The sequence below is a fragment of the Cyanistes caeruleus genome, chromosome 13 (assembly GCF_971803275.1).
Source record: "Cyanistes caeruleus chromosome 13, bCyaCae1.hap1.1, whole genome shotgun sequence".
Taxonomy (NCBI): domain Eukaryota; kingdom Metazoa; phylum Chordata; class Aves; order Passeriformes; family Paridae; genus Cyanistes; species Cyanistes caeruleus.
Genome location: NC_141713.1, coordinates 293,333 through 314,078, shown reverse-complemented (window position 1 = coordinate 314,078; position 20,746 = coordinate 293,333). Strand labels below are relative to the sequence as shown.

Here is a 20,746-nt window from a genome sequence, read left to right as displayed (position 1 = left end):
ACTACTGTACCTGGAGAATTCCAGCAGCAAAACATAAGGTACCCAGGCTCTGAGTTGTGGGGGAGGAATCCACAGAGAAAGCAAGCTCTGGCTCTTGCCATGGTAACTGCTGCCATGCAGCAATACTTTGTGCTGACCCTCACTTCAGCTTGCATGTAGTCCAGGAACCCAGAACCAGGGTGACAGCCCCTACCTGGTCCACCCATCTCTTTCCCGCCCTTCCCAAAGGAAATCAGAACACCCTCAGATGGTCAGTCACAGCCCATACCACATGGTCTACTCCTACCCCTCCTGAAGAGAGACCCACAGCTACCAGCCTGTTTCTTAGCATGGGAAAGAATGATTAACTGGTCTTATCCACCACAGCCAAGCACCAGCCTGTGACAAGCACCCTTGGCCCTACCTGTGTTTGGGTAGAGGCTATAGGTAGTAACACTCCTCCCCCTGCACCTGACTACTCCTGCAACAACTTCAAAGCTGATTTATTGCTGCTGCTGAGTGAGGCCCTTGCCAGCCTGCTCCACATGCTTGCACTGCTGCAATCCAACAGTCACAGTGAGCATCACGTACCTCTGAACTTGCTATGGCAGCACACAGCAAAAGCACTTGTGACCACAGTCCCTCAGTCCAAAACGTGTAAATGCAGCACCTGAAGCCCAACACATTGGGACATCTGCTGCTGCTACATTCTGGAGGGGCTCTAGCAGCTGAGGAAAGAGGAGAATGAGCTAAACGTTGAACTCAGTGGCTAGGAGGGCTCACTGCAGGGAACAACTTGCAGCAGGGAGCTGCTGCCTATGAAGAGCAGGATCCCATTGTTAGGTCTGATGGGTTGCCCCAGGACAGGGATATTTTGTCTTAAGGGGGTCATTTTATTGTTTCACTTCTCCAAATGTACAAAAAAAATTAGAAAATAACTGTACCCCCACCCCCTCCCAAACCACAAAACAAACCTGGGGAGCCCCACAACAGTGCAGCTAAGAGACGGCAGGAAATTAAACATTACTAGATACAGCAGCTGGGGCCCCTCGGCCCACATGGCCACTGGCTCTCCACAGCCCAGAACTGGCCCCAGTCTGACCAGTGCTTCCCCAATTCACAGAGAGCTCATCCTGACAAGATGGCAAATAGGTACTTTACAAATCCTCCTTCACCTTCTTCTTTGATTTCTTGGATTTCTCTTCCTCCTGCAGCACAGGAGTGTTGGTTGCCTCCCGCTTCAGGTAGCTGATGAAGTCACTCACTTCTCTGCCCCCCTGCAGAAAGCAAATGACAGGTAGGACCTGTACCCACCAAGGGGGTTTAGGTGCCTGCCAGGAGACCCAGATGACTACAAGCAGAGTTCTCCCCAGGGCCTGCAGCACAATGTTCCCAGCAGGTACCATCAGGTGTGTTCCCAGGGAAACAGGACACAGTGCCACCCCTAACTCCAAAGAGGTTTGAGTGTCATTAGAACACCTGGATGCTCTTCACGTCTTTAAAAAGCATCAAGAACAGCAAAATACTCACCTCATACTTCTTTGGACTCTGCTTCTTGCCAGCTGGAGCAAAATAGATGGTGGGGAAACTGGAGAGAGAGAAGAAACACATGAGCTCCTGAGATGCTCTGATTTCTATCAGACCAGCCCCAGCTGAAGGGACTCACACTCCACACTGCCCTGGTTTAACATGGCACAGCTTCAGTGGCTCTGAGGCAGCAGGTGTGGCTTTCAAGGGCCTGGCCACATCCACAGATCTGGCTGAGCTCACAGCTTCAAGTTTGCTAGATGAACTGCTTTTGGGACAGCAAGCCCAGATTTGTTTTCACACTGCCAGGAACAGAATCTCTCAGCAGATTCCAAAGCAGGACAGACCTCCAAGCAGAGCCAGGACACCAGAATCCTGGAGAAGCCAGGCAGATCAGTATATTTTGTTTTCACTCTTGATTTCTCCACATCAAGCCATTGCCCAGCAGTCACCTAGCTATTTCCTGGCAAACCCCACACCCATGAGGCTCTTTCAGCTCTACAGTGCTGTGCTCGAGATCAGACAGAGATTGACTCACACACGGGCGTGGTGTCACAGCAGCCAGACCTACCCTCGGACTTCATAGGGAGAAGGCACATCATTGGCTGTGGCGTCCATTTTGGCAATGATGATATTGGGATCTTTGCTGAGCTGTGCATAGAAAGAACCCATCAGTAACCAATTCCAAAATCCAGGAACCCAGCAGTCAGCATGATCTGGGTTAGTGGTGTCAGATCTGCATAGGGAATGCCACTTCACCAACCCTCACTACATGGGAAACTATCATCATGCAGAGAGAAAAGACTCAAAAAGAAACTTGGGCAGTTGAGGCCAGGCAGTGAATCAGAGAATATTCTGGTGCCCTAGCCAAGAACACAGACTAAATATTCCAGTGTGGTTGCTACCACAGATCCTGCTGCACGATATCTGCACTCTACAAAGAGACCAAAATTTATAGTCCTCAGGAAGGCACAATTGTGCCCCATTATCACAGAGGCTAGAAAGAACCTGCAGGATCATTTAGTGCTGCAAAATTCTAGTTCACATTTGCAAGAGTCTCAGACTTACCTTCTCCCCCAATTCTTTGTATTTGGGCTCTAGATTCTTGCAGTGGCCGCACCATGGTGCATAGAACTCTATCAGGACATCTTTGTCTTGTGCATTAACGATTTCATCAAAGTTCTCAGCCACCACCACCTGTAAGGGTGGATCACACCAATTGGTTCCTTCCAAGTCAGAGATGAGGCAGTGACATGACATGCTACACACACTCCACCCAAGCCTGGGTCTCCCACACCTGCACAGCAAGCAGCAGAAGCAAACACAGCGCTCCTGCACCATGCAGGTAAAAACCTGCCATAAGTTACCAGCACTGCCTCCAAGTGAGGTCTGCATATGGTCTTCCTTGCAGGAAGATAAAGCCATTTCTACTTAGTCCCTGCAAGCAACCAGCCTAGCAGGACTGGCTGAGGCCACCCCCAACCCTCCCCCCAAAACATCTGCGAATCCCGTGACTTGCACTCCTGTGTAAGGCTCTCACCAAAAAGCCAGACCAGGGAATGCTCTCACTCAGAGCAGTTTCCTGGGAGGGTGAAAGGCAGGACTTACACCAGCCCAGTGATGAGATAAATGGGGAGATCTCTAAAATAGTGCAGTCAAAACCAACAGGAAGACCACACCATGAAGGAGTGAGCATAAACCAAGAGGGCAGGCCTTTGCATAATTGCTGGAAATCTGGATGCTGCTGCACTCACAAAGCACGTAACTGCTGAGGCCAAGCAGCAGTTACTATGCTGAGAGAAAAAAACAGAACCCAAACTGCAAGCTGCATGTCTCCCTCACCTCAGAAAGCTGCAGTGGAAAAGGGGAGTGAGTAATTCCTCTGTCTATCACCACAGAGGCCTCTTAAGCTGCCACCATTCCACACTCCCAGCACTCCACACAGGCACAGGAAGATGCTGCTGAGCAGTGTCTGCAGCCATAAGCAGCACTTGCCTTTACGGGGCCATCGTTGCTTTCAGGGACAGGCTCTGATTTCAGGTATTTTTTCAAGTTTCCATCGAAGTAATCTTGCAGGAATCTCTCCAGAGCCTTTCCATCACGGCTGAAAGAAAAGTGATGCTACAGCCATCATCACACACACAGGAGAGAGAGAAACTTTCAAGGCTTATTTAAGCTACTTCCACCCACACAACAGATGCCACCTGCATCGCTGACAGCACCAGTCTGGGGCTGGCTTAGTAGACCCCAGAACAAGTGCAACGATGTCCTTACGGGCTCTGACAGGAGGCTGGATGCACATCCCATTCAAAGTTTTAGGCCTTCCAGCATCCTTCATGTTTGGTTTTTTTTTTTTTCCAAATGAAAGGTACAACTAATTCTTCTGCCCTTTATTGCACCTTAATTCCTAACTGACATTTCAGTATCTTGAATTAAATTCTTTCCCTTTGTGTAGCAGGGGAGGCTGCGAGCTTTCTAGAGAGCAGGAAAACACATCAGCAGGAGCCATTGTGACCCAGCATTTACTTCTCCCAGCTGGAACATCTAGTCTTCCTGTTTCCTCCAAGCTAACCAAGTATAATCTGGTCAAAGACCTCTAGACCAAAGTCCATCAAGTGAGACCCACTACCACCAAGTTAAAGAACTCACGAGAACTCTTCTTGCATGACATATTTATCTCCTTTGGCAGTTCTGATGGCAACGACGGGGGCCTCACCCACACTGCTGTCCAGACCAAACTCAGAAAGCTCGTGGCCAAAGGTTTTCCGACTAGCAACAGCATAAGACAGTTTGTGGCCAGCATCCAAGAATTTCTTTGCAATCATCATAACTCTGAGGGGCACAAAAAAACCCAAACAAAACCACAAAGCATTATTTCTTTGAACATTTTCTTCCACACGATGTAACATTCTTCAAGATGACATGCGCATTGGACTAGGAATTCAGTGGCACAACATGCTTTTCAGAGCCAAGTCCTGGAGAAATGGTGCTGAGAAGCAGACCAGTAAGCTGTGCTGTCTGTGCTGACTGAGGCAACCGTTATGTGTTTCCATCCTCCACCTGTGTGACCCCAGGGCCTCAGGCATGAAGGGCAGAATTGCACACCACAGCAGTGAGGCAGTTTGTGGGTATGGTCTAAGTTCCTAAGGACCAGGGATCCAAGAGCACAGGATTTCAGAGGACTGCCACCCAAGCTATGAAACTGCAGTGAGACAGGAACAGTGCGAGGCCGATTTACCCCCCCACCACTCCCACCTGTTACGCCAGTAGTTGGATCCCTTCGCATTCTTCTCATAGTCAACGTCATAGTATGCCACCAGCAAGTCCTTGCCCTGGATCAAGTCTTTGTTGTCTTCAGTCATGTGTGGGCAGATGCCAAAGCTGTCAATGAGAGAGGTATTAGCACAGTCCACGACCCCAGAACAGCTTGACACAGCACGCTTCCACCCGCAAGTTAAATGCCAGTGATCAATCAGGCCTCAGGAAGAAACGTTTTGCTCTGTGATTTGCACTTTGATTTGACTTATTCTGAGTCACATCTCCATTGCCAGCTACATCAGGGGCTACAGCTGACCCAAGTAAGGCCAAATCTAGCACATTTCTAACAGGTTCAGTTTTTAAACAGAATCATGGTAAGAATAGAGACTGTGCATGCCAACAGCCAGGTCAGGATTTCAACGTGGTGTCCCCATAGGGAAGCAGTGCCAAGACATGCAGCAGAAAGTGGCAGCAATGAAGAAACAAGCTCTGACAGGGACAAAGGTAACTGGGGCAAATCTGTCACATTTGCTGGTGAGGAATCACTCACATGTTCTCCTGGATGAATTTCTTGATCTTTCCACTGGTGATTTTGTCTTCTGGATACTTGATAGAGCTCTCCTCAAACTTGTTGGTCAGGCGTGGAGGACGGAATAAGACTATAGCTCTGCAGAGATGCAGGTATTGTGCATTAGTTCAAAGTGTCCCTGGGAGTCTAAGGACAGCAGACAGATGAGACAAAAACCCACTCTCCAGTGACAATCCCCACTCACCATTCCTAACTCAAACAACACTGTCTAATTTCTTGGTGGCAGTAGTACGTTAGGTGTACCTATCAGAGCATTCTCCCTAATTCAGACAGGCCACAATGAGAAACAGAATTCTTACCATAACAATGAATATAGAAACAAAATGTCTCTGTTGAGATACTTTCCATCCTGTAGCAGACACGATCCCTTCAGAGCCTGTAACCATTTACACCTTTCTATCTCAATTCAAAAGAAACACCACTGTCAGTTGGGGAAGAATACAGATCTTAAGCTATGTTTAGAAATGGAGACCACTTAACTGGAATCCATGAATTTGTTCCAAATGCCTCAATAACAAGAAATCTTTGTATTAAGTAACTTACTCTCCATCTTCCCTGTACTGCTGCACCAGCTGCTCCTCGGTGGTGTGAGCAAAGCGGTAGTTATCTCTGAGGCTGTTGGCTGCTTTCATGAACTCCGAATAAGCATCCCCAGATGCATCACCAAAGAAGCCTGCAGCAGAAAGGCAGACTGTGACCTCAAATCAACCCAGCTGTGTACCCTCTGCAGCTCTCAGCACTTTTCTCTACAGTGCACTGGATCAATCCTGAATCCAGTCCTTCAGCACATGTTGAAGTCCTTACCTTCAACAGCTTCTCTCTTATTTTTCAGGACCTCCTTGCACCCTCTCCTTTCCAGCAGCAGAAAGTTATTCAGGAGAAGCCAAACTTGGTCATTCAGCCAAGGACAATTGTCCAAACACCCAGACATCCACTGCTGACTGTGTAACAACAGCCACTAGCACTTAGTAAGTTTAGGAATGCTGGTTAATATTCAGGTGGTTATACCTGCAAGATGGCACCAATTTTCACCATCTGCTGTTGCCAGATGTAACCACAGACACACCCAATGCCAACAGTCCTCCAATGCCACCAGAGCAAGACATACACCTTCCAGCAACCCAAAGCTACCTGTTGTCAGCCAGCCAAGAAAGCAACAACCTTTGCAAAATATATACCATGGTGCCAGGGGAGCCAACAAAGCCAATTTGACACGGCAAAAAAAAAAATTAAAAAAAAAAAAAAAAAAATTCTGGAAGGAATACCCAGAGGTCTTCAAATCCAATCTCCTCCTTGAAACGGGACCAGCGCAGTCAGACTGGGTTGCTCAGAGCTTTGTCCAACTACCTTGTGAAAATCTCTCAGGCTGAATATTTTAAAATCCCTCTGGATATGAGTTACTGTTCTCATTACCAGCAGTGGTTTTGTTCATGTACCTCTGGAATTTCTTTTGCTGCAGCCTGTGGTACTGCCTCTGATCTTTCCACACAAGCTCCCAGAGCCCAGCACCCATTCATTTCGCGATGCACTACCTCTACTCACCCACAACAGAAGCATCTTTATCGCCAATGAACTTCTCAAACTCAGCCACAGAACTGAGAGCCACTGAAGCAGGTCCCGCCTGTTTCTTGAGATGGCTGACAATCCCATCTTGAAAGATTAGTAAAATAGTTAAAGGGATCAATACAAAGTTCCACAGGACATTTTACAGCTTCCTAAACCAGAAGCTGTTTCTGCAGAATCCATACACATCTCCCATACAATAAATATGTGAACTGAAGGACCACTCCCATCAGCTTCACACAGGAGCTTTCTAGCATCCTAGGAACTAGGAGCTAATGTGGAAACCTTAACCTTTAAAGGAAAGCTTTAGGGAAAAATAAACATCCCAGGCTTTTCCAGCACAAAGAGTTCTGGAGAGGGCAAGGGGTTGGAGAGTGTATTTATAGATGAGAACTTTCCCTGCATCCCTGGCTGTTATATGCTGCCTCCTGGAGCAGCTCAGCAAGCCAGACACTGCCAAGAAGTTCTTACCTGCTGTTCTGGGCCCATCATAGGTCCCTGCCTCTTCTCCATCTCGAAAAATCTTTAATGTGGGATATCCACTGACTCCATACTTGTTACAGGTGTTGGAGTTTGCTGTACAGTCAACCTAAAAGAAAAGAAACCTTGCTATTCAGACTGAAATCCAACCCTAACACACCCAACCCAGGCAAGGAACTAGAGAGATCCATCACACTGCCTGGTACTCGACAGCCCAGACTGGGAAAGAGATAGCACAGGTATAATGAGAGGCCCAGAAAAATACTTGAGAAAATACTGGAAAGACTAAATAGTTTCACGTTCAACCAAACTACAAACCAAAAAAATACTAGAAAGGATAGTTTCTTGCAATCAGTGGCAAGGAACTTCTCAGCACCGTCTCAGTCCTAAAGTTCATATAACAGTTGAAGAAAACAGGCTGACCTGATCAGAAAGGCATGGTGCCAAGAGTCCATGCCACTTCCCATAAAGGAAGAGAGAGACCCTGATTTGAGAAAACTCTACGAGTTTTGTGGCAGAAAAGAAAGCTCCTAGTCAGCAAGCCTCGATGGGTACATGCAGCACGGTGCTCGCTCTCAGCCTCATCAGAGCAGGCCTGTTTTCCTGGCTGGGGCGAGCCCTCACACACCCTCTGCGCGACTGCGGCCCTGCAAGGATCGGCTTCTAGATTATTTCAGGGCTCCAAGGCATCAAAGAAACCACGTCCGTCAGGTCTGCAGAGCAGGAGTCCGGTCGCTGGCCGCCCCCAGGTGCACCCCAACGCGGAAGCCTGTTCTCACCTTCACGAGAGGCACGATCCCCTTCAGCCGGGTCGCGGCCGACTCGTACTCCGGCGCCAACCGCTTGCAGTGTCCGCACCTAGGGGCGCGGAAGGGAGTCAGACCGGCCGAGTACCCCTCTCGGCCCGCCCCCGGCCCCCCGCCCCCAGCGGCCCCTCACCAGGGCGCGAAGAACTCCACGAGCACCAGCCCCGGGCGCTCGGCCAGGCCACTCTCGAAATCGGCATCGCTGAGCTCCACCACGTCGGAGGCGTGAGCGCCGAGCGCAAGCAGCAGGAACAGCAGCAGCACGGCACGCAGGGCCGGCTGCGGGGGCCGGGGCACGGACATGACGACGGGAGCGGCGGGAGCGGCGCGTCCGACAGGGCCGGGAGCGGCGGGGCCGGGAGCGGCGGGCTGGGGAGCGGCGGGGCCGGGAGCGGCGGCTGAAGAGCGCCGGGGCCGCAGCCGGAAGTCCCACCCCTGCATCCGGATCTGCCGTGTGGCAGCTCCTGATTGGGCGCTACGACACGAAGCGCGTGCCAGCGGGGCCGGGGTTTCCGCTTCGGGCCCGCCCCCTCCTCATGGCCGCCGTGCCTCGGCGCCGGCCGGGCCGTGGCGGGGGCGGTCGGAGCTTTGGGCTGAGTCCCTTCCTATCGGGTTGTGTCGCGCCGACCGTAGCGCCTGGCCTCGCTCTGGCTGGGACCGGGAGCCGCGCGCTGCCGAGTCCGCTGTCGGTGTCCGGGGCTTTGCTGACCTGATGCGTGTGCATTAACCCCGCCGTGGCCACCGTGTCTGCCCGGCGCGGTGCCGGCCCGGCGGTGACGGTGACACGAGCCCAGCACATGCCGCACGACAGCGCTCGGCTCGCTGCAGGCTCGCCTGCTGGACTCACGCAGCCCCGCATTTTCGCCCACCGCCTCTCACACTCCGGCGTTCCCCTGGCCCCGAGCCAAACCCGTGTGCGGGTCTTTATCCCTTAACCGCATCCATCCACACTTGCACGTTCTGCTGGGGTCTGCGGTCGGAAGGACCCTCGTCGGTGCCATCCCCGCCGGGATGCTCGGCCCCAGCTTTGACCGGGCACAGCCTGCTCCCACCTCACGCCACCGTGCCCTGGTACTGCCAGGGCTTGGGGCTGTCCGCGCACAAAACCCTGATTTTCGCTGTCCCAGCGCCACCTCCCTTTGCAGCGCGCCGGGCAGCTCAGGTGAGCCTTGGTGGACAATGCATCAGCTGGGGAAACGTTCTCGGTACCCTCAGCATCCGCTTGGAGCCCACATGCTCCTGCCCTCGCCTTGTCTTCAGGTCCCTCCCGCTGACCTCTAAGTTCTAGCAATTGCTCCCAGTAATCCCCAGAGCTGATGGCTGGGCCAGGCCTCATCAGGTGCTCACCTCCGGCATGGGACAGCCGCCTGGGCTGTTTCTGGCATTATTGTCACCAATATTGAGCTGCATCAGCCAGGGCGTCTCTGACTTTATCGTCGCCATTGCGACAAAGAGCCATGGACCGGGACCGCCGCCCGGGAAGCGCTGTGCAGCCGCCCACCCTCCGTCCGCCGATTCCCGTCGAACGGGCCCCGCCGGCCCGGGTCCCCCTCGCCACTCGTCCCGGTACTGCACGTCCCGGGGCCGGCAGGGGGCGCTGCCCACCGCCCGGCAGCGCTGCCGGGGCCGGGCCGAGCCGTTCCTCTGCGGCCAGAGCGGGGCGGGCAGCGGGCAGTGTCCGCAGCCCCGGGCAGTGCCCGCAGCCCCGGGCAGTGCCCGCAGCCCCGGGCGGTGCCCTGACGCCGGGCTGCCGCCGCCCGTGCCGGATTCCCGTATTCAATAATGCACGAGCTCGGCACCGTTTGCGGTGGTGGAGCTGGCGCCGGCCTCGGATTAGAGCCCAAAACCGAGGCCAGCGGGAAGTCAGATCCGTCGCGCCTTGGGCGTCCAGCCCCGGCAGCGGGGTGAGCGTGCAGGGACCGGGCAGGGTCCCCTGTCGGGGAAGTATCAAGTGTGTCACAACCCGTCTCGGCGGTCTGTGGGACAGGGGCCTCTGGGGCTGCCAGTGTCGGAGGAAGGCTGGGAGCCGTAGCGAATGCTGGAGCAGGGTTCTGGGGCCATACTGCGGGAGCTGCCGGAGCGAGCCCTGCGGGACCTCGTCTATCTCTCTCGCTCGCTCTTGCTTCCTGCAGGACACAGGAATGGTATCCCCTTCCCAGCCTGGGGTTGCTGCTTCTGCTGGTGCTGCGGGACCCAAGGCCGGTGAGTGAGAAGGGGCCTCCGGGAGCGCAGTCACCGCCGATAGATGCGTTCTCGAGGGCCGGTTCCGTCCCTCAACTGTGGAGCCGTTCTCCTCTACTGTGCGGGCCCAGGGAACGACTCCCAGGACTGACACCCGCTCCCGGCACTGACTGCTCTGCTCAGCCACCCGTAGCTGGGAGCGGCCAGCCCCAGGCTGTGGGGGGGTCAGAGCTGTGGCTCAGGGTGAAGCCTCCCCTTTGTCATGGTGTCCTTACCCTTGTAGCAAGCCTGCCACAGACCCACTGTGGGACACTGAGCAAGCAGTTTCTGAGGGAAGGTGTGGATTGCATAGGAATCAATGTTGCTCTTTCCTGCAGCCTGTACAGTGGAGCCTGCTCCAGGACAGCGAGGGTGCTCCTGCCCTCCGAGATCCTGGTGCAGGCGCTGCCCATCCTGGATAGGCTGGCTGCAGCCCATCCAGGATCCTGAGGACTGTGGGGCCCACTGGCTCCTGCTCTCCCACTGCCTGTGTGCTCAAGACGCATTTCCCACAGGACTACCTTCATTTGCCAGAGGAGGCCTTCCAGACTATGCTGCTCAGTGTGGGACCTGAGGCCATGCAGTGAGTGCTTCCTGTCCCTGCTGCACTGCTCCTGGTACCAGCTGGAAGGTGGCCAAGGTGGTTGGGATGGGGCAGGGGCTGCAGAGCCCAGTGTGGTGATTGTGAAGTCTTGCGATTGGGGGGAAATCCGAATGGTGCCTCTGCAGGGGGATAGGGTGCTGGAAGGTCAGTGGGGTGGTGAGTACTGCGATAAGAAGCCTGAGCCATAGCTACAGCAGCGCGTGTTTATGGGGTCTGACCTGACGCATTGTGGGTTACAGGATGCAGCAACATGCTGGGCACAGAGATCGCACAAGCTACAGGGGTCCTGGGTCCCACAGCGCTGGCACTACCACGGTCCCACTCAGTGCCGGAACTGCTGCAGCGGCGACGGGATGCGGATGTCCTGCCCCTTCTCCAGCCGCCGTTCACAGTCGATCAGGTAGTTCACACCATCTATCACCAGCTGCACCAGTTCCACCTGCAGCAGGAGCACAGATGGTGGTGACTGAGGGACCACTTGGCCAGTCCTGTTGCATGCAGGGTAGGCACTGCCACTCCCAGCACCCACACGCTGGCCCCAGCACACGGCCCTGGGGTGCATGGGCACTGTGGGCCCGTCTTGCTGACATGTTCCAGAACCTCCCTCCCCAGCTATGTCTGGCACCCACCTCTGACTTCCCCAGACGGTCCAGGTTGGAGATATCAAAGACGCCGCCTTTGGCCGCAGTGTCCACACCACCCGTCCCACGCTTCTGTAGCCGGAGGTTCTCTAGGATCTTAGGAAAGCGGCTGTCCTGGTGCCCAGAGAAAGTGTCAGTGCTCAGCAGGACCAAAAACAAGCGAGTCAGGGTTCTTTAGCCAAATGCTCCCTGAGGCAGCCCCCTGCTGCTCACAAGGTCCTGTCAGTGGGTCACCAGCCCCACTCAGAGTCCTGCCCTGAGCAGACCCAGGTTGACACCCGGGGCCTGGGCCCCTCTGGCCAGGAATGCAGGCAGGGGCTGGACCCTATGCCTCCTAGGGGAGCCTGAGTGTGATCCAGGGCTGGGTCCCATGTTGTCCTGCACCTTCGTGGCTGAGCTCCCCACAGTCCTAGCCTGGCTTACCACAAAACTGGCCATGGTAATACCTTGCTGAGCAGTGGCAGCTTGATGTGGACACCTGCTCGCAGCCCCGTGCCCAGGTTAGAGGGGCACGTCAGGATGTAACCCAGCCGCTCATTCCACATGAACTCCCAGCCTCGCTCCTGGATTAGCCGCTCCACCTGAGTTAGAGGCACAAGCAGTGGTTCAGCCCTGGCCAAGGAGCACCCAGCAGAGGGCCAGCACCACAGGAGCTCTGCCTGCCCTCTTTGCCTGTTTATTGGGCTGGCACAGCAGAAACTGTTGGACACTCACCTCCTTTAGGCCCCGGCAGAACCGCTCAAAAACGCGCTTCATGTTGCCCCCCTTCTCCATGGAGATGACACGTGTGTGGTCCTCCTCATTGATCCAGATCAAGAAGGTCTTCTGGTGGTTGTGCCTAGGGACAGGACAGTGTTTGGCTGTGATGGCAGCTTGCAGAGACCCTGTGCCCACTCAACTGTGCCCCTTCCTGTGGTGTGCCCCTGCCACTGTGGCGCCAGTGCTGCCCTCGGTTCCAGTGTGCTGACTGCACCAGGGTGGGCAGCCAGGAGATGCTCCTGGAGATGGGCCAGTGCCCATCCATATGTTTCACTGCCGGCGACAGGAGCTGTCTCCAGTGCCTTGGGCACAGGCAGGTGCCAGCATGGTGGTGACCCAACTTGGACTGAGGATGGAAGCATGGCTCCTGCACCATGCAGGCAGCAGGAGGGGGCATGTGAGGTATGGAATGTGCACTGGAGGGCTGGGTCAGGTGCAGCTGGAGCTGGGTGCTGTGTGTACCCTGGAGATGTTTTCCACATAAAGGCATAGTGTCAGCAAGGGTGGCATGGGAAGACAAGTGGCTGTTGTTCTGTGGGAGTGTGGGATGTTGCATGGCTGTGAGAAGATGCTGGGAGGGAGCAGTAAGATGCGATTGTGGCAGGGTAGGTTTGGTGTCACAGAGTGTGCAGAAGCCAGGAGGAGTGCTGGGGATTTCCCAGAGAGCAGAAGGCTATTACAGGTTTTTGGCAGCCTTAGAGTGCAAGGTGCTGCAGGATGGTGAGAGCAGGCAGGATTGACAGCAGGTACTGGTTCCACAGTCCCTCTTCCCAGTACCATGCTGTGTTTGTGTAGGAAACAGAAGGCTGTTGACAGTGGTGCACAAGGAGCTCCCAGGTAAAGCCATAGGACCCAAGGTGAGCATGACCCAGGGGCACTGGTGCCACGTGCTAGGGTCTGTGGCATGGCAAACATGGGAAATGTGGGTGGCAAGGCTGAGATGGATGGAGCAGTACCATCCCCCCCATCTCTGTCCTGCCACCCAGTGCCAGGGCAGAACCTCACCATATCCCTCGGGCGTCAGGCCAGTCCCGAGCCATTCCTGCTGCTGTCAGGAGCGGGGACACCGGCTTGTCAAAGAGGAAGTGGTCCTGGAGGGAGGCAGAGTTCATGGGCTCACCCAGGCTGCATGGCTGGAGCCAGGGCACCCTCACTGGTTCCAGTACTCCCTGTCTCACTGGTCACGCCTGCCATGCAGGAGATTCACGGCGGCTCTCCCAGGCAGGGCACCCGTGGGCAGAAGCCCTTGCCTTCCTGGCCTGGGAGGCAGAAGGTTGATGGCGCACAGCCCACCCTGTGCCAGGGGCTGGTAGGGCACCAGCAGAGTGCCACAAACCCTTCTTCCTCTGGGCATAGGCAGGGGCAAGAGTCAGAGGTGGCCATGAGCTGCTGGGACTGAGTTCAGAGAGCTTCTGGTTCATGAGGGCTGAGCAGCACTGTGCTGTTGGGATGCCTTGCTAGGGCAGGGGTCCTGGTTGAAGAAGACAGCAGAGCTGCAAAAGAAGGATGCAGCCTCCCAGAGAGGCAGGGCCAGGAAGGGGTCCTGCTCTGCATGCACCCGAGAGGGGCTGGTCGGGAGCTGCACTGACTCACATCAATGAGCTGCTGTTGCTCCTTCTCAGTCATCTCGCTGAGGCGGTAGTACCGGCCTGCCAGGTCCCCGGTGAGGCCACTCAGAGCATCCACAGTCACTTTCTCCACCTCTCGTCTCTCAGCACGGGTGCAGGCTGGTGGCAGGCTCAGGCCACGGATGCTGCGGCCAGTCCGGACCCGGGACGAGAGCACATAGCGCTCATCAAACTGGCCAAACTTTATCTGGAACAGACAGAAGCCACAGGGTGTTCATGGGGTGGCCCTACCCCCAAGGCAGGACACCTGCATGCAGCACCACTGTCCAGCTTCTGCACCTTTGTGGCGTCCAGGTCTGTGGTGTGCTTCATGGTGCGGGGGTTGTATCCATTGTGCCTCTCCTGAATCACAGGGTCAAACAGGTCGGCAAACACCTGGAAGCAAGTAGCACAATGTACAGCAGACCAAGGGCTTCATGAAGCCTCTGCCACAAGCCTGGCAGGGCCACACTGCCAGTGTGGGGGACAGCGTGTCCTGCAGTGCAACATCAATCCACAGGGCAAATGCTGCAGGACGCTGCAGGACTCCAGGAATAGCTGCTCCAAAGGAGCCCTGTGTACTGCAGCAGCACGTGGAGACTTTCCAGGGGCCTCTCCAACTGCTCAGGCTGGGCAAGAGGAGGTGGGCAGTAATATCCCAGGCTGCTGGTTGTACCATTGGTACTGGGACTCCTCTGCCTGGCGCAGGCAAGGCTCTGGCTGCTACTCACCTCATAGGCCTCTTCATCACCAGCTACGATGCCCACAGTCTTGATGAAGGGGTGGCCAGGGTTGTCAACGCCAGTCTGAATGCATTGGTCCAAGGTCCAGCCATTTGGGGTTGCCTTGTCACAGAGCCTGGCGTAGATGGCTGGCGTCAGGTTGCTGGCCATGCAATTGTTGTGCTTCCGCAGGTCGGGGTACTCAGCGCTGTGGGAGGAGACACCAATGAGTTATTTGGGGTGAAGGGACCCCAGCACTTGTACCTGTGCTCCACAGAGGCTTTTGGTGCAGGTATGGGCAGGAGAGCTCAGGGAGGGGTCAAATGCTCTGCTTATCCACAGCAGCTGGGAGCAGGAAGGCAGTTACAGGCTTTGCAGGGCAAGGGAAGGGAGAGCCCAAGCCCAGAGCTGGCACTGAACCAAGACAAAAGTCCACAGGCAAATCTGGACCAGTCCTTAGGGAGCAGCTCCTTATCAAACACTCAGCAGGGCCACAGGGTGGAACAACCTGCCAGGTGAGCAGTGGGGCCACGTGAGCCCATCCTCACACTGAGCTGCCAGGGCAGCTGGGCTGCAGAGTGGGGGTCCCACTCCCCTTGTCCTCCCTGGGGCTGCCCTTATGCCAGCTCAAATGGGAGGGGGCTGCTCCCTGTCTGCTGATGCAGTGGGTAGGAGAGGCAGGGCATGCAGTCTGGCTTGCTTAGCTCCTGGACCCCCACACCTCTGCTCCCCAGATGCTGTGGGGCAGGAGATTGGCTGACCCTGATCTGCAGTCAGTGGGAACAGCACAGTCCCAGTGCAGTTTATTGTATTAGGGGGATACTTTCCTCTAATCAGCTTAGTGGGAGGCTGTCTCTTGACCTCATTCCCACTTTAGACAGGCTTTGTACTTGTTCTGTGCTCACAGGGAAACTGGCAGGGCAGGACTCTTGCCTTGGCCAAATCTCTTGAGGGTGCCTCCACTCACCTTAGTGGGACAGGGCTGGCCCTTGTCAGCCCAGGAGACCACACTGGTGGCTGGAGGGGGTCCTGCATCCCTGGAGACACCTTTCTGAGAGACGCCTGCTTTGGGGGTGACATTGCTTGGGGGGGATCCATGTGAGGGATAAGGTCTAGCGCAGCTCTGGTTGTTGAGAGCAACAGTCAGACATCAGCACTAGCAGCAAGTCCTGGCACTCCCCTGTGCTCATCTCCTGCTCTTGGGCTGAGTGCTCACACTGGGCATTGGTTCTGGCTGCCAGCACCAATCCTGTGCTGCAATGCAGAGCCCTGTGGCTGCCACAGCCTCCTCCCCTGTGTCTGCAGGCCAAGGAATGTGGCCCTTCGCCCACAGCTTGGCTACTGCTAATCGTTTCCTGTGCTGTGCAGAAACAAAGGGAGGCTGGGCTCCCACTGCAACGTGTGGGGAAGCACTAGCAGCTCCTGCCTGGACCAACAGAAGAGGGCATTTGCTCCAGACAAGAACTTGTCACAGGGTTGAGGGGGCTGAGGGCTTCTCCCAACCCACACACAGACCCGTGCCCTGAAGAGATGATCCAGCTAAGAGGCTGATGTGGCATGCATCCCTCCCTGCTTCTGCCCCTGTCACCCGCTGGCCATTGTTTCTCCAGGGTGACACACTTGTAAAAAGCATTTGCTGATCAGAATGGGACACTTAGACAGGTTTCTCCACTGCTCAAGCGTGGTCATGCTGGTAGGTGGACCACTTGCTGTGCTTTCTGTGTGACAGAGGATGCCCAGGAGCAGTAGAGGTTCCTAAGGAAAGCCAGCTTACTCTCAGCAAGCAGGAGATTGCTATGGGTTGAAGCATGCTGTCTGCCACAGCTGTCTATGTCTTCCCTGAGGTGTTCAGCATCCAAACCCTGAGACTCTAGGCTCTGCCTGCAGATTCTGTGCATACTACAGTGCTGACTGAGCACCTGGTTGGAGTGTACCCTCCCCTGAACAGCCCCAGACCACAGCCAGCAAATGGGGGCAACCTCTCTTCAGCGTTTCTTGAGCACCTGAACTCGGATGGATGTCGCCAGGACCAGCTGGGTAATGTTGGGGTGAAGGTCCTGAGCACCTGGCACTGTGCTCACCGTGGTGCCACAGAGCCGGTGGGGGAAGCTGTGTCCAGGCTGACACTGGAGGGCTCTGGCAGTGGCACCACACTCCTGCCATGTGCTCAGGGTGTCCAGGGGTCCTCTGTCATAGTGTCAAGATGATGCTGCACCTGGACTGCTTTGACCCCCTTGGTTTTGGTCCATAAGGCTGGTTTTAAAATTATGGCCATTTCAGCACCATCTATTTTGTTCCCGCAAACAAAATTTTTGTTTTGTGCCACAATACCGAGTGATACCTTGAAAGTCTTTTCCAAGCTCAATGATTCCATGATTCCGTGGTTCTGGGGTACTGTGGGCTCCTGCCTGGCTGCAGAGCCTGGAAGCGTGGATGTCTGCCAGGAGTGCAACTCAGCACTGCCGCCCACGCTGTCCTGTGCTCACCTCAGCCTGCCGTCCTGCCCATGACCTCGGGGTGCAGCTGCCCGCAGCACCTGCCCTCTCTGCCCTTGAGCAAGCCAGTGCCTGACCCCACAGCAGCCCTGCTCAGCAGCCAGCAGGAATTATTATTCTGTCATCTACTGACTGGGCATCTTCTCCAGAAATGACAGCCACCTGCACCTCCCCACAGCTCTTCACCTCTAATGTGGCAGCCTCCAGTGCCCTTCCTGGCATCAGTGGCCTGAGGTGCCCAGGCAGCCCCAGCCACACATGGACTCTGGAGAGGCGTGGGGGTGCATGGTGAGAGCAGCAGACCCTGTGTGGTGGAATGGAACTGGGAGCTGGCAGGAGCCAAGCATGAGGCTTGCTTACACAGGGAGGAGGGGGCTTGGCCTTTGTCTGGAGATGCTTTGGCAGGGACCCCCAACATGGTGGCCCAAATGTGCTGCCATAGTGGGAGAAGGCACGGGGTGCCCATGTCTCCTTGAGATGGAAGTGCCTGTGCCCTCCCAGCATGGTGGTTCATACTACAGTGCCTCTGTTAGGAGCCTATGGAGTGTTGCTCAGACCCCTTAGGGCTGCTGCCAATGTCTCTGGTTAAGACTAGAGGGGCAAAATTCTCAGGTGAGTCAGCTGGAGAGTAAAGGACAGATCATAGGGCTCCGTCCAGGTCAAGTGTCAGCACTGTCACAAAACCATTCCAAACTGAACAGAACCCCCCAGGAGACATATTTTAGAGCTTCTCAGTCACAGCCCCACCTTGACTTCATCCTGTCCTGACATGATGTCTGTTTCTCTACATTTGTGCAGAAAGCTGGAAAACACCCCCCTCTTGGGAGATAAATAATTAATAACATCCGTCCTTTGTAGCTCTATGAACTCATTCAATTTCTGTCCCCGACTTTCTGTAGCCCAACACAGCTTGCCAGAATCCCAGTGCCAGCTCCTTGTGAGCCCTCCACATGCCCAGGGCTCCCAGCCTGCAATGCAGCACCGCGACACACTGCTCTGACTGTCAGCATTTGGTGCAGGGATGGCAGCAGCTGCCGGTGTGCGGAGCAGCAACGTGCTGCCTCCTTCCCACCCTGCTCCTTCCCTGTGCACTGTCTCTGCTGGCATTGGGATGGGCAGGAAAACTCAGTCCTCGTTTTCCTGGCCCGCCTCTAGGATGTGCTAAGCCAAGCAGCTGTTGCCAGCGTAAGGACTGCCTGGTGGCCACCATGTCCCTCTCCCCTTCTGACCTGTTCCTGTTCTGCTTTAGCTCTTGTGACACACAGGTAGCTACTGCATCCAGTCCTGTCTGGCACCATGCCCCTCGGTGCTCCTCAGGGCTGGCAGCACAAACACTGGGCAGGACCAGCCTCTGTCCCCTCCACCCCACTTGCCATGGCAAGTGATGGTGAGCAGTACCATGAGAATGTGAGGTACTTGGCTCTCCTGGCCAGGCTGGGCTCCCTGGGGCACTAAAGAGTCATTTGGAGGGGAGTGACGTGAGAGCTTCTGGTCTAGAGCTTGAACCTTAGCATTGTGCTGTAGATGTGACACTTATCTGGCTTAAGGGATCAGGTGCCGGGTGTACAAACAGGGCCAGGGCTCTTGCAGAGCTGGCATTACCTCAAAAGCACCCCTAAGCCAGCCTGTGGCTGTGTATGCACTCACTTGGCCCAGCTCAACTCTGTGCCCACGTCCCAGAATCCTGATTGCACATCTCACTGTCATCCAAAATCTACCCAAGGAGCTGTTTGCTCAGTACCCACAGACCCCTCCAGTTCTCCCTTTAAAAACTGGCCCAGAGAGGAAAGAGCCAGGACATGCCAGCAAAGCTTTTCTTCTCAATAGAAGAGTCCCTGTCCTGAAGGCAGGCACGTGGGAAGGCTGGCACAGCCAGATGAGGTTGGGCCAGGGGCTGCTCTGACACCAGCTCCCACAGTCAGAGATCCTGGGTGTTCTGCCAGCAGGACAAAATGGACCCTTTGCTCCATCCTGTTCTACCAAGATATTGGCAAAGTCTCCCTGGCCTCTCTTGGGCTGAGTCCCCACCGGCACTGGCGGTCCCAGCACTGCTGCCTCCCAGGCTGGCCCATCTCCCAAACAACCCCCATCTCTGCCCTCCCGGTCATCCCGGGAAGTCACCCAGGACCCCAATCCTACTGTCAAGCATTAGTCCCCTCCCGCTCTCCCACGTCCCCGGCTGCAGCGGCTTCTGCTGGTACTCTGGGTCCACTCAGGGCAGCTGGCAGCTCCGGGACTCCCTGCCCGGACCGCAGCACTCAGAGCCAACCCCCGGGCACGGGAATGTGCCCGGAGCGGCCCCCGCAGCCCGCACGGCCGCTGCCAGCGCGCGTCCCGTGAAGGGGGCCCGCGGCAACCGCGACGAGCCCCGGAGAGCCAGGACCTGCGGGACTGCCCCCGGCCACGGCTGTGCCGGCGTCCTTGTGCGCGGAGCCGGCGACCAGCAGCCCGAGAGCATCCGTCCAACACGGCCGAGCCCCTGCGGCCGCTCCCCGTCCCCCTCGTGGCCCGGGGCCCCGCGGCTGGCACGGGCTTGGTTCAGGGCCTCCCGGTCCTTCCCTCCATGGACGAGCAGCGTCCATTGCACCGCCCCCATGAGCTGCTCCGGGACCCACCGCCCAGGCTCCAGTCGGGGGGCGGCCGCCGCGCCCGCCCCCGGTGCCGCAGAAATCATCCCCCGCCCGCCGCCCCCCGCCCGTGCGCCCCCGCCGCCCGTGCACATTACCTGGGCGGGTATCGCCGACGCTGATGGTCGCCCGCGCTGACCGAGTCCCGGGCGAGCAGGAAGCCGGCGGCGAGAGAGCCGGCGCCCACCATAGCCAGGAGGCCAGCGGAGCGGCGAGCGGAGAGAGCGCGGGCGAGGGTGCTGGCCATGGCGGAGCGGCGGAGCAAGCGCGCCGGCTTGGGCAGCGGACGTGAGGGGAATAGGAACGGGAACGGGAACGGCGGCGGGGCGCGCGGGGGGCGGGGAGCCGGCGGGGCACGGGGGGGCCTGGCGGCACCGCCACCTGCTTGGCTGCCCCGCCCCGCCCCGCCCCACCGAGGCGCCGCCGCCGCTTTCAGCACCGCTCGCCGGACAGCGCCGGAGGGGTGGCTGCACCGGGACGGGCCGGCTCCGTACCGGGACCCGCACCTCGAAGCCACTCGCCGCGCCCTGGGGCGGGCAGGCGGGCGCGGCCGGGTCAAAGTTCGTCCACCTGAAACCGGGAGCGGCAATCACGACTCCTCGACGGGATGCGACCCACGATGGGTCGCGGAGTCGAGAGCCTGTTCTCGGTGGTCACCAGCCCTCCCGCAGTGCTCCGTACCCACCACACCGGCGGAGCCGCACCCGCGGGCCAGGGAGCGCTCCGCGTTCGCCACCGCAGACTCCCAAGGAACGGGAGCTGCTGGCGCACCGCCGGGCTGCTCCGGGACACTGGAAGCGGCCGCCCGGTAGAGCCGCGCGCCAAGCCCGCTACGGCCGCTACGGCCGCGTGTCCCGCCCGGTGCAGCC

The 20,746-nt window shown here is 56.7% G+C and overlaps 2 protein-coding genes across 2 annotated transcripts; both read right to left on the bottom strand.

Annotated features, from left to right (window-relative positions):
* Nucleotides 1-851: 851 nt before the first annotated feature.
* Nucleotides 852-9,753, bottom strand: PDIA3 (protein disulfide isomerase family A member 3). Its single transcript, XM_023946338.2, has 13 exons — nt 8,336-9,753; nt 8,176-8,254; nt 7,388-7,505; nt 6,896-7,003; nt 5,897-6,026; nt 5,315-5,431; nt 4,762-4,887; nt 4,156-4,338; nt 3,502-3,610; nt 2,575-2,703; nt 2,078-2,157; nt 1,510-1,567; nt 852-1,256 (listed from the first exon to the last, which is right to left on the bottom strand). Exons 1-13 carry the CDS (start codon nt 8,641-8,643, stop codon nt 1,137-1,139), a joined length of 1,665 nt encoding a protein of 554 aa, XP_023802106.2. The 5' UTR covers nt 8,644-9,753; the 3' UTR covers nt 852-1,136.
* A 1,462-nt stretch (nt 9,754-11,215) lies between these two features.
* Nucleotides 11,216-20,742, bottom strand: CKMT1A (creatine kinase, mitochondrial 1A). Its single transcript, XM_086848672.1, has 9 exons — nt 19,976-20,742; nt 14,765-14,963; nt 14,334-14,429; nt 14,020-14,241; nt 13,432-13,517; nt 12,382-12,505; nt 12,114-12,248; nt 11,656-11,781; nt 11,216-11,465 (listed from the first exon to the last, which is right to left on the bottom strand). Exons 1-9 carry the CDS (start codon nt 20,122-20,124, stop codon nt 11,349-11,351), a joined length of 1,254 nt encoding a protein of 417 aa, XP_086704798.1. The 5' UTR covers nt 20,125-20,742; the 3' UTR covers nt 11,216-11,348.
* Between the last annotated feature and the right edge of the window lie 4 nt (nt 20,743-20,746).